The 19,116-nt window shown below is 38.7% G+C and overlaps 2 protein-coding genes and 1 non-coding gene across 3 annotated transcripts; 2 read left to right on the top strand and 1 right to left on the bottom strand.

The window, feature by feature from the left end:
• Positions 1-971: 971 nt before the first annotated feature.
• Positions 972-1,110, top strand: LOC148734985 (U4 spliceosomal RNA). Its single transcript, XR_015999524.1, has one exon. It is a non-coding gene; the product is annotated as a U4 spliceosomal RNA (small nuclear RNA).
• Positions 974-8,283, top strand: LOC111332874 (deubiquitinase OTUD6B). The gene is made up of 10 exons (XM_022938341.2): positions 974-1,347; positions 1,616-1,758; positions 2,635-2,742; positions 3,219-3,356; positions 3,461-3,480; positions 3,621-3,666; positions 4,286-4,394; positions 4,912-4,973; positions 6,918-7,024; positions 7,650-8,283. Exons 1-10 carry the CDS (start codon positions 1,272-1,274, stop codon positions 7,723-7,725), a joined length of 885 nt encoding a protein of 294 aa, XP_022794076.1. The 5' UTR covers positions 974-1,271; the 3' UTR covers positions 7,726-8,283.
• On the bottom strand, positions 8,096-18,700 carry LOC111332876 (lysine--tRNA ligase). Its single transcript, XM_088754435.1, has 16 exons — positions 18,347-18,700; positions 18,201-18,264; positions 18,039-18,107; positions 16,803-16,965; positions 15,820-15,990; positions 15,487-15,590; positions 14,924-15,049; positions 14,266-14,385; positions 13,437-13,497; positions 12,954-13,055; positions 12,193-12,378; positions 11,805-11,890; positions 10,766-10,851; positions 10,194-10,320; positions 9,136-9,279; positions 8,096-8,721 (listed from the first exon to the last, which is right to left on the bottom strand). Exons 1-16 carry the CDS (start codon positions 18,499-18,501, stop codon positions 8,626-8,628), a joined length of 1,860 nt encoding a protein of 619 aa, XP_088610561.1. The 5' UTR covers positions 18,502-18,700; the 3' UTR covers positions 8,096-8,625.
• Between the last annotated feature and the right edge of the window lie 416 nt (positions 18,701-19,116).

The raw sequence follows: 19,116 nt of genomic DNA, 5'->3' as shown, positions 1-19,116 counted from the left end.
TATATCAACTAAGTTGAAATTGCAAATTGGCTACCGTAAAGAGTTAAAAAGCTGACGTTTCGAGCATTAGCCCTTTGTCAGAGCGTCACTGTGTCAGTCTCTGCGGTGGCCAATTTACAATTTCAACTTAGTTGATATAACCAAATTAACTTGAAAATTTTAGAGAAGGGTAAATATCTTCTTAATTTCAAGTACCAACATTTTCGTTGCTTGATAGGAAAATGAAGAGCTCGTGCGTGTAAATAAGCAAAAGATGTAAACGAAGATTCTCGACTTTCCTCCGGTGTAGATTATTCACAGGCCGACCAGGAACCTGTACTAGGCGGTCAACCTGTATTAAGCGCCATTCCCCGTGAATGACCGCTTAATACAAGTTCGACCATTGTTTGCTTTCAGGTAATAGACTCGATCTGCCGAGCATTTCTCTCTCTTAGGTTTTGGGCTTCCATGAAATTACTTCCTACAATGTCTGCAATCCTCTGGGCTTGAGCTCCCTCTCCCCCCACCCCCCCCTTTTTTTTAAACTTCTCCTCATCGTTTCGATTTCTGATCAAACCGAGACTCTTAGTGGCAAAGGGACCGTGAAAGTCAGGGCGCCTTAGCGCACGCAGTACGGTAAAAAAGTCTCATTGGAGCCAGCTGTCAAAGTTTTCTTTCCACTGAAGATGAATTTTTCTGATAGACACTTGACCAGCGAACTCAATGAGTAGCAGAAGTTGGCAATGCGCAGGCGCCTATGTAGCAATGGTCGATAGGAAATTTGCGACAAAGCTATCCCTATCTAGCAGAGTTCAACTCGATATAAAACATTAGCGATAATATTTCAGCTTTATTGCAGTTCATTGAAAGGCTCTCAAGTTACCGATCTGCCGCTGTCTAGGATGCGTCATTCAGATGTGTCATTTTATGCGGTCCCACAACCTTTCAATGTCCACCTCACTTTATATATTCAAAGATGACTTAAAAACATTAGCTTTGCGCAGTGGCATTACCGTAGCCAGTGAGGTTCATCCGAGGCGCGGTTATTGCTGATTGAAAACTTTTCCCAATACCCCGCAAGACGGCTTGAAATACAGCCGGCTTTGCAATTTTTGCCGGTCCATACGTGGACCTTATAATCAATGAAGGAACAAAGGAATTACACAAGCCATCACCAACCAGCGTCTATCCAACGTCAGCCAAACGTTTGACGTAAGGAACCTGGGGCATAGTGGAGTCCGTAGTCACCACAAGTGCGGACTCTCTGTGCTTCATGTAATGTGTTTTACAACATGGCGGAAGAAGACGAGAATACTTCACTAGAACGCATTCTTCAAAGACACAGAAAGGAAGCGAAAGATCTTCAGGGTATATGATCTTCTCGCCTTAGTTTTAGTCTTGCTTTATATTATTTAGTGAATCTTAACGGGGTACACAGATTTCCCACGCTTGTGACACTCGATTCTTTTTTTATGATCTTTCTGGAATTTTGCGACTCATCCGATGTCATCACTAACTGCGCTCTGTAAGGCAATTTTTTTTCAATTCAAGAAAGTAAAATTAACTTAAGAAAGGTACAACGTTTCTTCAAATCCTGTTTCATGTTTGTTTTTGTGTTTTTGTTTGTTTTTTTCAGCCAAAATCCAGGCGTTGAAACATTCTGTTCCGAAAGGTGACAAAAAGAAGAAAAAAGAGATGGCTCTTGAGATTGCAAAGCTGGAGGAAGATTTATCCGTGAGACATAAGAATGAGCTGGACTCACTGCAGAATGACTCAAGTGTTAGTTCTTGCAATTCGATATTTGTTAAACATACTAACTTTCCTTTTGAAGCCTGGTTTTCACTTAACAAACAGTTTTATAAACTTTTGGACTTAATAGCATTAGATGGAAATTTTTCCCACTATAGCAAGGCCATAGCCAGACTTCAGAGCAGGACAAGGTAAGTGTTGAGTGCTGAAGATAGGCACCACTCGGGGGGTCTGTGGGCATGCCCCCCCCCCAGAAAATTTTGAAATCTAGAGGCTCAGAAATGCACTTTTAAGCATTTTCCATGGCAGTTTTCTTCAGTAAAGTCAATCTTGGACAAGCTAGTTTTATCTTAATCAATCCAATTTTTTCTAGGGATTGTTTTCTCAATTAAACGTTTCTTAAAAAAAAAAAAAAAATGCCAAAATCAAGATGAGGCGATTGCCTTGGTTTGCCTCATGCTAACTACAGCCCTGTATAGCAACCTACAACTAGTGAAGCAAATCAGTATTTCAGTGAAGATTCTCTTAATAATCCAATAACTCAACTCTCCTGAGTTTTATCCCAGATGCTACGAGATACAGCTCAAATTTCTTGCTTATCAATACAGTTTGCATAATTTTTGAGATGAAAATAAATTAAGATATTTTCCTTTTGATATAAGAGAGGTTTTGAGGCAAATTTTTTCACTCCAAAGAATCAACAGTGTTTTGTCCTAAAAGATGGTCTTGTTTGTAAGAATTTGTTGTCTCTTTGGACTACTGACATTGGTCTTTTTTCGTAAGTCTGTTTTTGGAAAGGGAGAAGGAGGAAGAAGGAAATTTACAAACTCTGGGGTTTACAAGTCATTGGTAATGGTTAAGTATGCTTTTTGGCTGTTGACATTTTATTCAATATGTCTTTTGTAGAAAGAAAGTCACCAGGAAGTAGATGTCACAAAGGAGATGGAATCAGTTTCAATAACCCCTGACGAAAGGGGATCACACTTTCAAGTTTCAAAAGCACAGAAAAGACGGGTAAAATGTACTTTTTTATTTGTAATGTTTACTTACTAAATCTTTACTTAAAACACATCATTTTAGACTTGCTTTTCATGAGTAATGTTTTTAAAATATTACATTACGTACTAAGAGTTTTTTATTTCAATTTTTAGGTTTATTTACTTTTCAGCTTTAATTACTATGTACATTTGAGTTTTAATTTGCTTTCTAACTTTTCAATAGCATTGTACCGCGCGTTTGATATCTGCATGGAAAAGGCGTGTTGTAAATTTTTAATTATTATTATTAGCTATTAGTAATGATAACTAATAGCTTAATTTTTTAGTTTCTGCAAGAGAATTTTTCAAGTTAGTTTTTGCATAGTTTCCTCTATTAACTCTGGTTTTTCTAGAGGGGGGACTGGCAAATTAAAGTACACAGCCAGTATTTCACAGTGCACACAAAGCATGGTGTTAAATCATACGGCTCATCAATGTTTTCATTGTTATTAGGACAAAAAAGCTGCTAGAGATAAGAAAAGGGAACAAAGAATTGCTGAAGCTGAATTGGAAAATGTGCATAGTGCACGTAATATGGAAGCTGAGAAACTGAAAGAAATCTTGGCAACCAGAGGATTATCTATAAAGGAGGTATATTGTATAAAGAGGGCCTGTAGATCACTAGTGTCACTAGTGTAGTTAAAAGTGTGAGTTTTCTCACCAACCTGCTTGATTTGTTTTGTTTTGTTTTTAAGATCACTCCAGATGGACACTGGTATGTACATGTAATAGTTTATTGGAAGCTCTTGATATGCCAAGAAGATGGGAAATAATTATAAAATCATCATGTGGTGTAGATTATACTAGTTTGTTAACTGTTTTGCAACATTTTAACCTTGAATTCTTCATCATCAGCTTATACAATGCTATAGCTGATCAGCTGTCTAGGAGAAATCAACAGGTATATCATAGTTAATTGAGGGGATTAGATAGTCTTAATGTTAAATGAAATTGAATGTTCTTTTCTAACTTATGCCTTTTCTGTCAACATTGTGAAATAAAAACTTATGAACTTGGTTTTTCCTTTAGAAAATATCCACACCCCTGCGGTGGGAAATGTTATATTTTTGTCCAGTAACCAGCATCTCCAACACATTCTTCATATTCCCTGACAATTCAATTCTGATTTTATCCTTTCTCTTTTAAACACTGGCTTTTGAAAGAAGCTTATCATTTTTAAATTTTCATTGGACATTATTTTCTTACAACTTTTTATATTATTGGGGGAATCGCAAAATGAACTCCTAGTGGTTATCAAGAGTATGTGAATCATCCTGACAAGTGTAACATAGGTCAGAAAGCTGGTTATTAAAATGTGTTGAGAAAACTTTCTATTAGTGGTAGAACAGCAAATCAAACTCTTAGGAGCAGCCATGAAGGAACTGCTGGTAACAATAATAGGTCAGGAAAATTGGCTTTCAGAAAAAAACACAACAGAAGTTCTAATCAATAAATGCAATTTTAATTGGTTACCATAATTTCGAATTTTCGGTTAATTGCTGATCATTTTTGTACTGTAGACTGGTATGCAAACAGTACGAAAACTTGCAGCGGATTACATGTTGAGCCATCAAGATGAATTTTTACCATTCTTGACCGATGCAAAAACTGGGCAGCTGTACACTCCAGGTAAAAATCTCACTGATGTGAAAACTTTCTGCTTTTTTTTATGCTGGATGAATAAGGAAATGTTCTTGCCATGATTTCCGACGATATGAGATCCCTTCGTTTCCATCTAATTCCTATGAAGGGCTTTGGACGTAGGGCACAGTTTAAGAAGGTCGAGGCTTTTTGTGAGAGCTGAAGAAACGCGACTTCCGGCTCTGTTAAAAGATGAATTTCCAGGGCATCTCCTTAGGAGATACTCGACGGCCAGGCACCAGGCAGCTTTGGGAAAGGAAACTGAGACTGCCGGAAAACAGAGCAACCGCTCGGGTAAAGGAAAGCAGTTAGAGTATGGTGCAGTGGGTAGAGGGCGTGTTTCTCGCCATAAGCAGTTCGAGTAAACTCAGTAAGGAACTAAATGCTTTGAGTTTATGAAATATTATCAAGACGTCCCTGGCTACAAGTTATTCTGAGAGTGATTGCAGCACCACGGTTCAATTATGATGGTATAATTATTTGGTGATTTATAATGTATTTGCAGATCAATTCGTTCATTATTGCGAGGAAATCACAGATACCGCTTCATGGGGAGGTCATTTGGAGGTAAATTGTCTGTTTTACACCGACAATTGTCAGATGTCTTGTCTAATTCCAGACAGTCAACCAGGATGGTTGATGTTTCTTTTTTACTTCATAGTTTTGTTGTCTACGGTTTTTTTTAAAGTGAATTTGGTTTGATTAGTTTTGGTAAACAATCTATTAACATTTCGATAAAATAGTACGCGTGGCATGTGCAAAAACGTATTTGGATAGAGCTCGCTGAGAGGAACCAAGTATGGAATAAAGTGGCGCTCGGAGTAACATTTTTTTTGTTGCACACACCCTCGCGTCTCGCCTTTCAGTGGGTGTGGACAAAACGTGGGGTAGGCCATGGCCTACCCTGTGGCCTACCCTATGGCCTACCCTATGGCCTACCGGTGGTCAGATTTTCAAAAGCATAGCATTGCTGGAAACCATCTAACTTTTTCCTGAAGACTGTCTTGCTAACGACTTTCTTCTGCTGTTTTGGCGGCCACATTCCGATCAAAATTTCTTAACCATCTGATAGAACAAGGAAATCGAGGAACAGAACCTGGTTAAACGCAACTTTTGGGCAAGTATCATCATATCAGCTCTCCTTTCAAACTAGTGCAATACTGGCCCTTTCTTTGGAAAAGCAAGTAAAGTTTGTGAAATGTTTATGACGGCGATGCGTGCGTGTCCCGGGGTGCTTGTTGCAAATTCAATACTCTACAGCACTTAAGAGGCACTAAAAAAATTGGCCTGGCACGTAATGTTTGTGTTTTCTTACCTGGATATGTTGTCCCATGTAACGCCGTTACATGTTATTACAGTAGCACTCCAATATATGTTTCCAACTGGCAGCCTGTATACTGAAGCCATTATTTTGCATATTCTCTGCGACAACGCAATATTGGCCCCTCCTCTCCCCTCCCTACCGTTATGGTTGAGTGCTTGGGCGAGTGCTGTAATATTTGCATTATTGTTTCGTTCCCTCGGACGTTGAAAATCATGTTAGCGACCTCCTAGTATACCCTTTTTAGAGGCATAGAATTGTACGCCAGCGTATTCGTTCGACTCTTACTGACTTTACTTTTATGCTTTTAAACATCTGACCACCTGTAGGCCATAGGGTAGGCCACAGGGTAGGCCATAGGGTAGGCCATAGGGTAGGCCATAGGGTAGGCCATAGGGTAGGCTATAGAGTAGGCCACAGGGTAGGCCATGGCCTACACCACGGCCTACCCCACGTTTTTCCACACCCCCTTTCAGTTCTGCCTTCGTAACGGACCCTCCCCGGTTTCCAACGCTGACGAGCTTAGTGAACTAAAACTATCAACCGTTCATTTATGACATTAGTTTGCGTAGTTGGAAGAGGATTGTTCGTATGGTGACAAATTATTGCAAGATTCGTTATAACCATGGCAATAACCTGCAAGCAAGGCTTCCGTTCGAATTGCGTCACGGGGTGAAGGACCTGACCAAACGCCCATAAAAGTCTGCTCGTAGGAAAAGCCCATTTCCATCACCTATCTTCTTCTAACTCTCACAAGGGAGCGAAAGAGGAGGGACGGGACAGAAAGGAAAGACAAAATGAGAATGAGGTTCCTTGATGGCTCAAATGTTAATCGACAGTTATCTGATGGCTTATAAAGTCAATGAAGAAATTTACACCTTCCTCGCCATGGCCGTGTTAACTAAACTGAAAAAAGTACCCTAAAAGGGTAGCATTAAAAAAGAAATGCTTTGTTCCAGGTCATACTTTGTCTTTTCGGCTTTCGCGATCACGCGACGAACAAATGATCTATTTCATTACATTTATTGCTTTTTTACTATAGAACAGATATCCAGATGAGACGAAAAATTTATAAGATCCCCCGTAATGACCAGGTTCAACATTCCTTTCGTGTCATATACTTCCTTCCCGTGTTTTTATTGTGCGCCGCCGGATTCTGACATTTTAACACGATTCTGTCTTCCCAACAGATTCAAGCTTTGTCTCAAGCCCTAAAGCTTCCAATAGAAGTTTATCAAGCTAACGCGCCAGTTCTAAGAATAGGAGAGGAATATGATGACCGACCACTACTGTTATCGTAAGTGAATGAAAAATAAAATACTACTGTTTCTGAGATAGTACGGAAATACTTTACTCGCTTAATGATAATGATGCGGACGACTAAAATAATGAAGTAGTCTCCTTCGCAGCCGATTTTTGTCTGCTGGCGTTAGTAAAGTGTTCTCTCCCCACAATGCTTTCGTGACAAGACTAACCAACAGCTGCTGCGGAGACTGACGAGCACACCCATATCAACTAATTAAATAATTCAAATAGAGCTTTTCATGGTAAAAAATCGATAAAGCCAAGCCCGATCTCACAATCTCGCAACTCTCCCTGCTTTTAAACTGAGCCTCGTTAGTCGTTACTGGAAGGGAGAAGAGAGAAGTTTACCTTTCTATAATTCCCTTCGTCGCAGTGGTGCCAATCTCTCGCAACCCTACGACTGCGTTTTGAAAGTAAGATACGACTGGGGACGACTCTGCAGTCTCCAGATCGAGTCTCTGTCTTACAGGAAGTAGAGAAATCTTGGGAACGAAGTTAGGAGTCGGCCGCAGGATTTCTAGGTCACGGTCTTGCCCGCTAACAAGTTCTTTTATTGACATTAGTGTTGCTGGTATATATTCATAATTCTTATCTCAATTTTTGTACATTTTCTCTAGATATCACCACCATGAATACGGTCTTGGAGAGCACTATAACTCAGTCATCCCCACAGAAGAATGTGTTGACAGCTAGCACAAGTGCTGATGTTAATTTAACCAGCTAAAGAAGATTAATTATTATCAAAAGATAATCACTATGAACTACAACACCCTTAAGTAAAAGATCGACATACTTTTTTTCTCGAATATCTTCCCTTTCAGCAACCGGGAGCTATCTTATCCCTTGAAATATTTGTTTTAGTTAACCACAGCACCTGGCTGTAGTTAAGATTAGTATTTGACTTAGTTCACTGCGCCTCCTTTTCCACGCTGACGGGGCAGGAAAATGAGAAGTTTTACTCTGATTAGACTATGATTATAGAGTATTGTGGAAGTGAAAGAGTTACCAGATCTCATAGCGGCTTTACTGTGCTGTGGGATAAAATCAACTCGAAACAACCGACTTCAAATTTTCTCTTTGTTGACATAATAGCTTAATTTTCAGTAAATTCTTGCAATTAGAAATAGTTTTCAGATCTGCGAACCAACTGGCTCCTATCCTATCAATGGGTCGCTCTCGAGGTCAGAACCAAAACCTTCAAATTGCGAAAATAAGTTCATCGGCATGGGAATAAAAACAACTTTCATATCAGAGGTCGCTCTTATTCTTGTCTCCGTGCAGAAGCATCGGCCACCATATTGAAAAAAACAACAAAAATAACAACAATTTGATCTGCCTTAACAGGAATTGGACTAGCAAAAGCAAAATTTCGAGTTCCTAACTGTATTCTAATGGACCACACGACAAAAAGTTAAAATGAAGCTCTGAGGCAGTTATAATTTCAATCCATCCCCTCCTGTACTCTTTTGATCGCCATGCAAGTGTGTTGTCTAAAAAAATTGTAATTTGACATGTCCATCATTTTGGATATTATATGGATTTCTTTAGTGATTTTCTCCTATCTATACTCTGGCATGGAAAAAAGTTTAAAAATCAATTTTTCTCGTTTTCTCCGAGATCGGTGTCTGTTTTATTCTGATCAGCTGCTCCGCTCTCATCTGGCTTCATGGCTGGGAAAAATAGTACCTCCTACGACAAAACAGAACAACAGTGCAATTCAAATAAATAATTTATTCTTACTGATTTATATTCATTCTGTAAAATAACAGATTTGAAAAAAACTAAAAATATTAAAAAATATTAAGAGCAAAAAGAATAAGGTGACCAAGGTTTCAAGGGGAGGTGGGATTTTAACTGGAACGTTCAAAGCGACGGGGGAGGGGAGGGTCCTAACAGCATCTTGTCTTGAATTAAAGAACATTCAAGGCTGTTTTATCATGATTTTCAACCTTTAAAATGGAGTGGACTCTTAGTCACTCTACCCCTTCGCTTTGTAGAGCTGTAACTGTCTCTATATTTGGTTTCAGAGTGAAACGATACCAAAAGTTGAGTATTCAAATCACAAATTGCGAAAAGTGGTGAAATAAACGAAAGAAAACAAACCTTGATGTTATTTGAATCTGTCAGGAACATTGTGAGTCTGTCTATACCCAGGCCCCAGCCGGCTGTGGGTGGCAGGCCATATTCAAGAGCTGTGCAAAAGTTTTCATCGACAAACATTGCCTCGTCATCACCAGCGTCTTTATCCTGTATAAACGTAATCAATTCAAGTGATTAGGGCGGACGCAACTCTGCTAGACTTACTAGAAGTGTTGCATCGTGACAGGAGCGATGTCTAGGCCAATTCTCTGGAACGTGTAACAATCGCGACTTAGCAACTCACTTTTTCCCGCGCTGAAGCAGTTTACATCCACAGATAAGTCGTCGGCCCCTTGTGTTATCATCCCGTATTTAAAAAGATGTTGCGATTACTTAATATTTCGATTTTTAAACAATCATTCGAAGTACTTTCTACGACTACCCAGTTCTTCCAACACGTCAACATTAAAACTGCCTCTCTTCTGCACTCGTGTTTCGAGTTCACCTCTAGCTAAATGATAAGTCGTTGACGTTCATTGCACCGCGGGAAAATATCGTATATGTCTCCAAGGCATGAAACAGCTTAAGTCCATTAAATAGCGCCTGCTGTGATGAACTTGGGAATCACTTTTACCTTACGTGATTTAGTTGACAATTATTGCCGTTAGGCTATGTCACATGCCCAAGTAAGGTCTCAGCACATTTCCAGAAACGTCGTAATGCCAAAAGAATTTGAAATAAATAGTGATTCGACTTTCTCGACTCTCCAAATATGGGGTAATTTTCAATTCAGTGTCGAGAGTGATTCGAGATTGCTATGATTTTGCTTACTCTCTGTGATTGGTCCAGAAAACTCGTGCCACTCTGTCGACCAATCAGATGCAAAACTAAAACCAACCACGACTTGGTCGGCCGCATTTTCCCGCACTTTGGGCAGTTTGGTTGGTTTTTATAACTTTGAGTTCTCATTGGCTCTTCAAGGTATTTTTCTTTCTTCTGATTGGCCATTGCGATTACTCTGGTTTTGGTTTTACGACACTCCATCGTGAGCGCTCTATTAAAGAAAACGGATTTCTGCTTACCTTGGCCTGAAGCTGGAACATCTCTCTCTGTACAACAGGGTCATTCAATTCAGTGTACGCATTGCACACCTCTTTACGGCAAACAAACAGCTCAAATCTTTCAGAAAGACCAGGGACCGATCTATGCCTGAAAAGACAAAGAGGAATAATGATAAAATGAATGAAAATTATTACATGGCTGGACAGTAGGAGAAAAGATGAGTTATGGGTTGGGTCCCTAATATTGTGCCACATTTCAGAACATCTCTGTTTTTCTACGGGTTGTAAATGTGTTTCCTAGAAAAAAAACAAGCCATCACCTAATCAGTGCTGTCAGGTGGCAGCTATCGTATGTAACAAGGATAATCCTATCACCTCACGTGAAATAGTCTGCAGTAACTGAACTACAGCAAACTTGCCTGGTGAGGTTAAGAGAGGTCTTGCCCACAAGCTCATTAGCTTACAGCTGTGGACACCACACCATGGTTCTAATGACATTAAGCAACAAGTAAAGGAGAGTATAATGATCCACTTATTGAGTGGTGATAAAAATCCAAAGTTCAAAGATGCGTTGAATCATGCATGCTACTTACCACTTTGAAAGTGGGCTCATTATTTGAGGATGATCGATGAGAAATGTTGGACTGACACAGGTCTCCTCAAGAAATTCACCGACAAGCTGTCAAAAAAACAAACAAACAAACAAACAAATCAAGTTAGTAGTTTGTAATAGCTTCAAGGCCACAGAGTTTTAATATCTTTCAGCATCCGTGTCCAAAAAACAAGCTTATTGCCCATTTTGAATTGTGATTTGTTGCACTGTGCTCAGTTCTTTTGGACCAATAAAACATCTTAATAAAAAACATGCGAATGAAAGTCCTTAGTTTCCCACAGGTGCATGACTGAATGGTTTGTTCCCAAGGCATGAAACAGCTTCACTCCATCATAACGGAAGAGCTGTGATGAACTTGGAATTCAATCTAACCTCACATGATTATGTTGACAGTCACAGCCTAGTAGCTATGTCACTTGCCCAGTGAGGTGTACCACCATATCATATATTTACATGATGCACCAACAGTATAATTTAAATAACTTGTGTAGCATTTTAACTTATTCCATTAAAAATATCCATCAATATACCATGCAGCGCCCATTGAAAACTCAACCAGTGCATGGCTGTGCTCTAAGAAAATTGAAGGGAGCCCAGTGCTCTGAAACCGTGAAATCCAGGGTGCCCAGCATATGCTTTTTATGAAAAAACTAGGATTCCTGAGTCACCCAAGAGCAAAAGTAAGGTGCCAGGGGCCACCGGGCACTGCTAGACCACAGCCCTGCAGTGTCAGCATTAACATGTGAAATACACAAGTTTTCTTTGCTTTCCTGCTACTTTGATAGAAAAACTTATTCCCTGCAAGTATTTCACTCATCTCAAATTCCCTTGCCTGCAAAACAAATAATTTCACCAATTCCCACCCTTATGCTCTGCCAAATTTTCATGTAACACATCTCTCCTAAAGGCAAAACTTGTGGTATTCTTAAAACCTCTGACCCACTACATCATATACATTCGATACAAGGCTAAAATTAAAATTACATGATTTATGGGGAAAAAAATTAAGTGAGGCTCACTTTGTCTAAAAGTCTTGTAGTGGTTCTGGGAGAACTGCATTCCACATCGTGTTTAACACACAAATCATCTAAAATCTGCCTTGTCTCTGAAAGCAATCAGTAATATATCATTAGTGCAAATTACAAAGCATAGTGAACAATTCAATAACTTTCTGGGGGTCTAGCTGGCATTTTCATAAAGAGAGAATTTTTTGGTAATTAACTACATAAATAGTCTTGAACTATTACCTGGCGTCCCAATCTCAAATGGAAGAGGCAGCTTGACATTCAATGACTTTTAAGATCAGGTAGCAAGATCAAAGTAAAAAACTTTTAGGGGTGTAGCTGGCATTTTCATCTAGAGACAATTTTTATGTGGTAAACTAAGTAAATAGTCTTGAATTATTACCTGAGGTCCCAAACTCAGATGGAGGGGGTAGCTTGACATTCAGTGCCTTTTCGAGATCAGGTACCATGCGAATCCTTTTAAAGGGTGGAGTAAAGTCTACGGTCAGGGGTTCACCAAGGTTTTCGGGATCAGTTGCATTTGGGTGATATGTAATCACATAACCTCCTGTTAGTGACTTGACCATTCCTGTAAAACATAACAAACATGTGGGTATGGTCATTAATCTACAGGCACATCTTTACACTGTTTTTTTTTTTTTTTTTTTTTAAATGTTAACAAGTTGACCCTTTTGCCCCATAATGATCTCTAGAAACTGAACAACATTATGTTAACAATAATATATGTTACTTGAGGCTTCCCCATAGGGACTTTACAGCCACAATGTAGTTTAACTAAGTGATTAAAAATCCCCACTGGCAGGAAGCAGACCAGTGGGCTAATTACAGAGTGCAGCCAAGGAGTTGAACTAGGGGAAACCAAGAACAAATCCAGTGAGTGGCAGGGTGAAGGACTTGAACCTGGGCCACTGGATTTCAAGTCCAGCACCCTAACCACTCGGCCATGCCACCTCCATTACATGGCGAACTACTTCTAAATATCATCTGATGCAGTTATCTTTTTCAAGATAAGCCAACAAATTTTCATTACAGATGAATGATACTCAACATTTTGTTCTACAAAATTATAATATTCACAAACTTTCATACTTTTAGGGAGTTAAATAAAGGAAAGTGTGAAAAGACATCAGCATTGTGACTTACCAGACAACATAACTTCTGTAAGCTCCATAAGGTCATTGTAATCTGCATAGGCCATGTAGAACTCACAAGTGGTGAATTCTGGGTTATGAGTCATATCGATACCTACACGAGACAATGACATAAAATAACCAAGGAATTAAACATGCTCTCAGTGGTCAATAGGTAAGTAAATATGAGAGTACATAGTACTCCATTCTTACTTTCAGCAACTAAAATTCTTATTCTGATTACCATATTCTGAATCTGGGTCACCAAATGGCCACTTTGCAAAGCTCTGAGCTTAGAGAACTAGTATGCAGTCACAGACACAACCTCAACTCAAAACTCAGTTATTCAGTTTACCCTTGACCCACTCTGCTTTACAGTATCCCATTCTTAGGAAATGAAACACTGAAGTCCAGCATATAATTTTCACTTTGATTTTCATAAGTGCTACCTTAAACTATATTTGTACATTTATAATTAATTTGACTTATTAGGTACCTTCATTCCTAAACTGTCTTCCAATTTCATACACTCTGTCAATTCCTCCAACTACGAGCATCTAAAGAAAAGAGAAAATAAAATATGTTGTTTTAAGGGTGAAACCATACTTACTCTTTACGTTGTCTTTTGTAAAAGGGTCCAATAAACAATTAACCCTTAGGAATGATCTGGATCTAATTTCTCCTTCCAATATCACCCCTGAATCCCACATAAAGGTCACAAGAAGAAAAGAAATCATGACCACCAACTAAACAAGCTTTTGTTTGTTAAACAAATTCTCCTTGTCAACACCCTAGGAAATGTAAAGAGAACAGTTGGGATAATATACATACTGATGTCAGGGTGCCAAGGGTTAAAATATAAAATTGTAAAACATCCAAGTCATTATATCATTGAAAGTGGTCCGCAAGTAGTTCTAAACAGTCCAGTTAACACTGCATGAAGCAAACATATGACTGTGCAGTTAATCATAGATACAGTGAGCGATTATTGCAGATAACAACACTGTACACAACACTCGTGTCAAGTTTCCAACACAAATTGCTGACGAATTCTTAAACACAATTAATAGACCATATTTGGGGCACAGACAATTACATTTCTCTGTGCACTTTTGGGGCAACATACTATATTCTCAGTGCCTCTCTCTAACCAAGAGCATAAATACACTAAGGCGAACCTAAGGCGAACCTAAGCCTGAACAAGCCGATGTAGTGTGGTTCACTCAGCTCATGAGCAGGAAAACACTCTTAGGATATCTTAATCAACAGTCCTCATGAGTTCAGTACCACGCAGTGCTGAAAAATAGTGAACCTAACTCACTTACTTTGTGATACAGCTCAGGAGCTACTCTCATGTAGAGGTCCATATTGAGGTCATTGTGGTGAGTGATGAAAGGTTTGGCTGTAGCTCCTCCTGGAATCATGTTCATCAGTGGTGTTTCTACCTAGTGAGAAAAAATGGTTGCTAGCTATAATTGCACCATTCATATTCTTTTAATATCAAGTATGTATAAAATAGGTGCTAAACTCAGAAAAACCACTAGCATCAGAAGTATTCAAAGCAGAAAAAGCTTATTAAGCCTGACAAACTGATCATACAAGAAACAGTCAAAGAAAATCATTTTGTGATTTGAGGTGTTTGATTGCATTTGCCAAGTTTTGTTAGAATAGTTACATGTAAGTAGATAATTGATTTTAAAAGCAACAGGTTCAAAATATAAATTCAATTCAGCAATAACTCATTTGGTTCATGTATAAGTTGTGGTGTGGTTTATGATTTCAAGAATAATTTATTTATTCATAAATGTATTTCAGTCATTTAGTATATTACAGTAAAAAATGCTATTTATAAAGTAACTCTTTGGAGGATTGTACGAAAAGTCAACATTTTTCAAGTATAAATGGTATGCAGGCCTCACACCTTATAGGTGCATCCTTTATCTGTGCATTTTAAGACAATATAGTACCACTGAATCCACTTACTTCAAGAAAACCTAAATTGTCAAGAAACTTCCTGATGTAATTGATGATCTTTGCTCTGACAATAAATTTTTGCCGCACTTTGTCATTGAGAATGAGATCCAGATAACGCTGTCTAAATCTTGTCTCCTACAAAAAAAATACCAGAAGAAAATGTCCATTGGTAAAACTCATCAGAAAGCTATCACAACTGAATCAATATTCTCTGCAGTTTTGCCAAGAAATTACAAATTTGCCCTCAGAACCCATGTGTCCTTATCCCTGTAGTAGTGTAATGCATGCCCGTGACAGCCATCAACAATCTTCACCCAAAAACATTTAAGTCAGCTAAGCCGTAACAGGTGTTACAGATTACTCAAATTTACACTATATCTAACCATTCTTCTGGTCAAGAGTGGGTTTGATTGCACTAAGGCACACTGTACTCCAGTTTCATGAGAGTGGATTTAAAGGTACAGGAGATCTTTGAAGCATACCATAGCTAAAATAATTCAAACAGAAAACCCTAATAAATAGCATAATAAGAAAAGTTTAAGTTCTGCAACGGAAATCGATAGAGTGTATACCTTATCCTTCAATCCAAAGTGAAGATGAGGGAGCATATGTAGACAAGGTGATAGCAACTGAACACTTGAAGGCAGGATGCTCAATTCGCCCTTCTTTGTTTTGCCTGATGGAAAATGAATATCTTAAGAGTCACTTTTTTGACATTCAGGTACCATCATTTAGCATCAAACAATTAAATGGCTGTTAAAAATCCTGATACAAACCGGAACTTCTCTTAGTCAATAAAATTAACACAAAAAAAGATTGTTTATAAATTACTTATCAAACACTTTAGAAAAGTTAAGATGTATAAAAAAAAAAAAAAGAAATTTAAAGTGAACTTATTCTGATACCTGGTTTTCCTTGAATTCCAATTATGTCACCACGTCTTATTTTATTGTGCACCTCCACAAAATCTTGTTCTGCAGCTCTAGCATCTGCCATAACTTGAATCTTCACCCCTTCTCCTCTCAAATCATAAAATATTAGCTTGGCACCAGACAGACGCTTTGCATGAATTCTACCTTTAGAGAAAAAACAAAAAGGAAAGATGAAGCTTTCAAGAAACTTTCAACTTTGTAAAAGCAAGCCGTAGCTGAAGGCTTGTGGATGTATTGTACTGGCAGTTGTTTGTGATAAAAGAAGTGACTTTAAGTTAGGGAATTCCATGAACACCCCTGATGTCTGGGGGGAGGGGGGACCTTCTCAAAAGAGATGTTAAACCAGTGACTTTAAGATAAGGGAATTCCACAAACACCCCTGATGTCCGGGGGGAGGGGGGACCTCCTCAAAAGAGATGTTACACCAGTGACTTTAAGTTAGGGAATTCCACGAACACCTCTGATGTTGGGGGGAGGGGGGACCTTCTCAAAAGAGATGTTAAACCAGTGACTCTAATTTAAGGGAATTCCTCAACACCCTTGATGTCTGGGGGGGGGGACCTTCTCAAGAGATGTTAAACCGGTGACTTTCAGTTAAAGGAATTTCACAAACATCCCTGATGTCCAGGAAGTTATACAAAAAAAAGTGGTTTACAATTTATTCATCATGAATAAAGACTGACAGTTTCTAAAGAAACCATTTGGGGCTGCGTCGGTGGGGGTAACGAAATAATTTGAATATATCAATAAATTTGAAATGGTAAATTGGCCACCATTACGATTATAAAAGCTGACGTTTCAAGTGTTAGCCCTTCGTCGGAGCGAAAGGCGAAGGGCTAATGTTCGCAACGTCAGCTTTTATAATCGTAACGGTGGCCAATTTACCATTTCAACTTTGTTGATATATTCAATTTATTCATCAGTTCTTTTTTTTTTTTTTTTTTTTTTCAACTCACCACTGACAGCAACCACATCATCTGACCACGTTCCATCAGGGACATCTTTGTACTTTTCAATGAATTCCGTTAATGAGATGGAGACATGAAACTTGTGAGGGTAAGGAGAGTCATTACTGTCCTTCAGAGCTTGTATGGCTTGGCTACGGATTTTGAAGTATTGCTGCAAGACAAAAGAGGCATAGCTTAAACAAAATACCATCTCTAAAAATAAACAAAAGTTTGCGAACCAGATATCATCAATTATTGATAGCAGCAATGATTGCCATTAAAGTAGTAAGAAAAGTAGCTTACAGATTCAACACGCACAAAAGATATAAATATATCAAATTGCTATAAAAAAATTCCTTTTATGAAATAATTAAGGGGAGTCTGCAGGGCTTTTAAAAAAAGCCTGTCTACCACTGTGGGAAATATGCGTTATGAACAAAGTGTGAGATCAAGATGGCTGGATATTGGCTAAGTTCTTTTTTTTGCATTTTTATGGACCAAAATGAAGTGAAGGTCTATAAAAATGCGAAAAAAGAACAAGGCTAATATCCAGCCACTTTGACCAAAAAAGCTTGGTTAATAAAAGATTTATTGTAATATTGCTAAAAAGATTTCCCTTTATTAAGAATTAAGAATGACTTGCTTACTTCGAGAGCCAGGAAAGAAAGCCAACTGTATTTGTAGCACAACAAACTCACGAGACTTGTTTCTGTCTTCTTTGTTTTCACTATCTTCTACCCCTTAGGATTTGCTTCATCTTTCCCTCGGGTGCTGTGAGCGATGTAATAAAGACCTCTTATTATATTGCTGGCAGCACCTATGGGCAAGATGAAGTGAATCCTGTGTTCTGATTCAGGCCACCCGAGTGGGCAAGATGGGCCTATCTTGCCTACTTGAGATTGCCCGCTTTAATTATGCGCAAGAAAAAAGTTACAAAGTTCATAAAGGCACTCTGCATGGGCCTGTCTAAAGAAAGTGATATTTAACTTAGCGAAACTTTAACCTTCGGTCAAGGGTGATGCAATAATGAGGTAACAATATCTTTTTACGGAAGTTAAGAATTTTTTAGAAAGGACTGCATCAGAAAAATGATAAATTGAGTATGGACTGCTTTGAAATAAATAAAAAAATTGAATGATCAGATAGGAATTAACGAAGTAAATATAACAAAGGTACTGTTATGTAAGCCTCCCCAATCAATGGAAAAAAATTATTAGGTTATTAAAAGCGAAAGTGACTTCTTACGTTTGGATCCAATGATTCTTCGTCTAATTCATCTTTCTTCTTGTTCTCTGCAACTTGAGTGCTCGGCGTCTTTAAAATAAAGAAAGGTGGAATAAAACAATATCAAACCACGTGTCTCCGCGACGAAAGCGCTTAGATCATAAATTTTTGTTGGAGGCTTACCTGCGTTTGTTTTGCCTCTTTTTCTTTGGCTTTCTTCTCCGCTTTGAGCCTTCTCTTCAGCTCGCTGTTATCAGAGAGAATTATCAAACATTCATTAAACGTTTGGAGGTGGAATGACCGAAATTTTCGATAAAAGTGTAACGTACTTCTTGCTTATAGCCCCTTCACCACCGGCATCCGCCATGCTACAACACCGAAATAAACTCGCGTGTGCTCTGAATAGAGATTTTTCATTGGTCGATAGGGGATCAAGCCTCCACAGCGCACGCGCAGTCCGTCCAAAAATTACCCGGGAAAACATGTTAGAGATTCCGTGAAAATGATCGTGCCAAAAATGTTTCCCAGCATTTGGCTGAGCTCCATAACCACTCGATCGATTCCCTGTACATTTACTGCTTGAAAGGTAAACTTCAGTAAGGGAATTCAGGTCGAATAATGGTTCCTTTCCTTGCAAAACAGCCACGTGCTACGCCTAATACAGTCTACTGTTCTCTTGTAAGCTCGAAGTCCTCCTATATTCGTACCCAGCTCTCCTCTGGAATTTTCCGAAGGGACAGGAGAGTAGGGAAGCCTGTTACTGCAGTGAGAGTTTCATTTCTTTGTATTTCATTTTTAAATTTATCTTATCGTTCACATTCTCATATTTTTAATGTTTTGTGCTGAGGGAGCCAGAAAGAAATAAACCTTTGCTGGTCTCTTGAACCTCAAGTTTTAAAATCAATTATTTTTTAATTAGCAAGTAAAATAAAAAAAGGCCTCCATTTCACCATGCCCAAGCTCATCTCTACCCATCTTCACTAGGTTGGAAAGAGATTCCTGTAACAACTAACTTCTGGGGCCACCAACATTAGTTAGGCCATCGGAGTTATGAAGATACCTGGGTATAAGTCAGCACCATCCCCCCTCACAGGCATTT

This window comes from Stylophora pistillata, chromosome 3, assembly GCF_964205215.1.
Source record: "Stylophora pistillata chromosome 3, jaStyPist1.2, whole genome shotgun sequence".
Classification (NCBI taxonomy): Eukaryota; Metazoa; Cnidaria; class Anthozoa; order Scleractinia; family Pocilloporidae; genus Stylophora; species Stylophora pistillata.
This window is presented reverse-complemented; position numbering and strand designations above follow the sequence as displayed.

Bases quoted from the DNA above. Each gene is read 5' to 3' on its own strand.
- LOC111332876 (XM_088754435.1), bottom strand. From the start codon at position 18,501: ATGTTTTCCCGGGTAATTTTTGGACGGACTGCGCGTGCGCTGTGGAGG. The intron at 14,386-14,923 runs GTAAGTGGATTC...TTTTCTCACTAG, and splicing joins ACAATTTAGGTTTTCTTGAA to GTAGAAACACCACTGATGAA. The intron at 13,498-14,265 runs GTAAGTGAGTTA...TCTTTTCTTTAG, and splicing joins CTCCTGAGCTGTATCACAAA to ATGCTCGTAGTTGGAGGAAT.
- LOC111332874 (XM_022938341.2), top strand. From the start codon at position 1,272: ATGGCGGAAGAAGACGAGAATACTTCACTAGAACGCATTCTTCAAAGA. The intron at 4,974-6,917 runs GTAAATTGTCTG...TCTTCCCAACAG, and splicing joins CATGGGGAGGTCATTTGGAG to ATTCAAGCTTTGTCTCAAGC. The intron at 7,025-7,649 runs GTAAGTGAATGA...CATTTTCTCTAG, and splicing joins GACCGACCACTACTGTTATC to ATATCACCACCATGAATACG.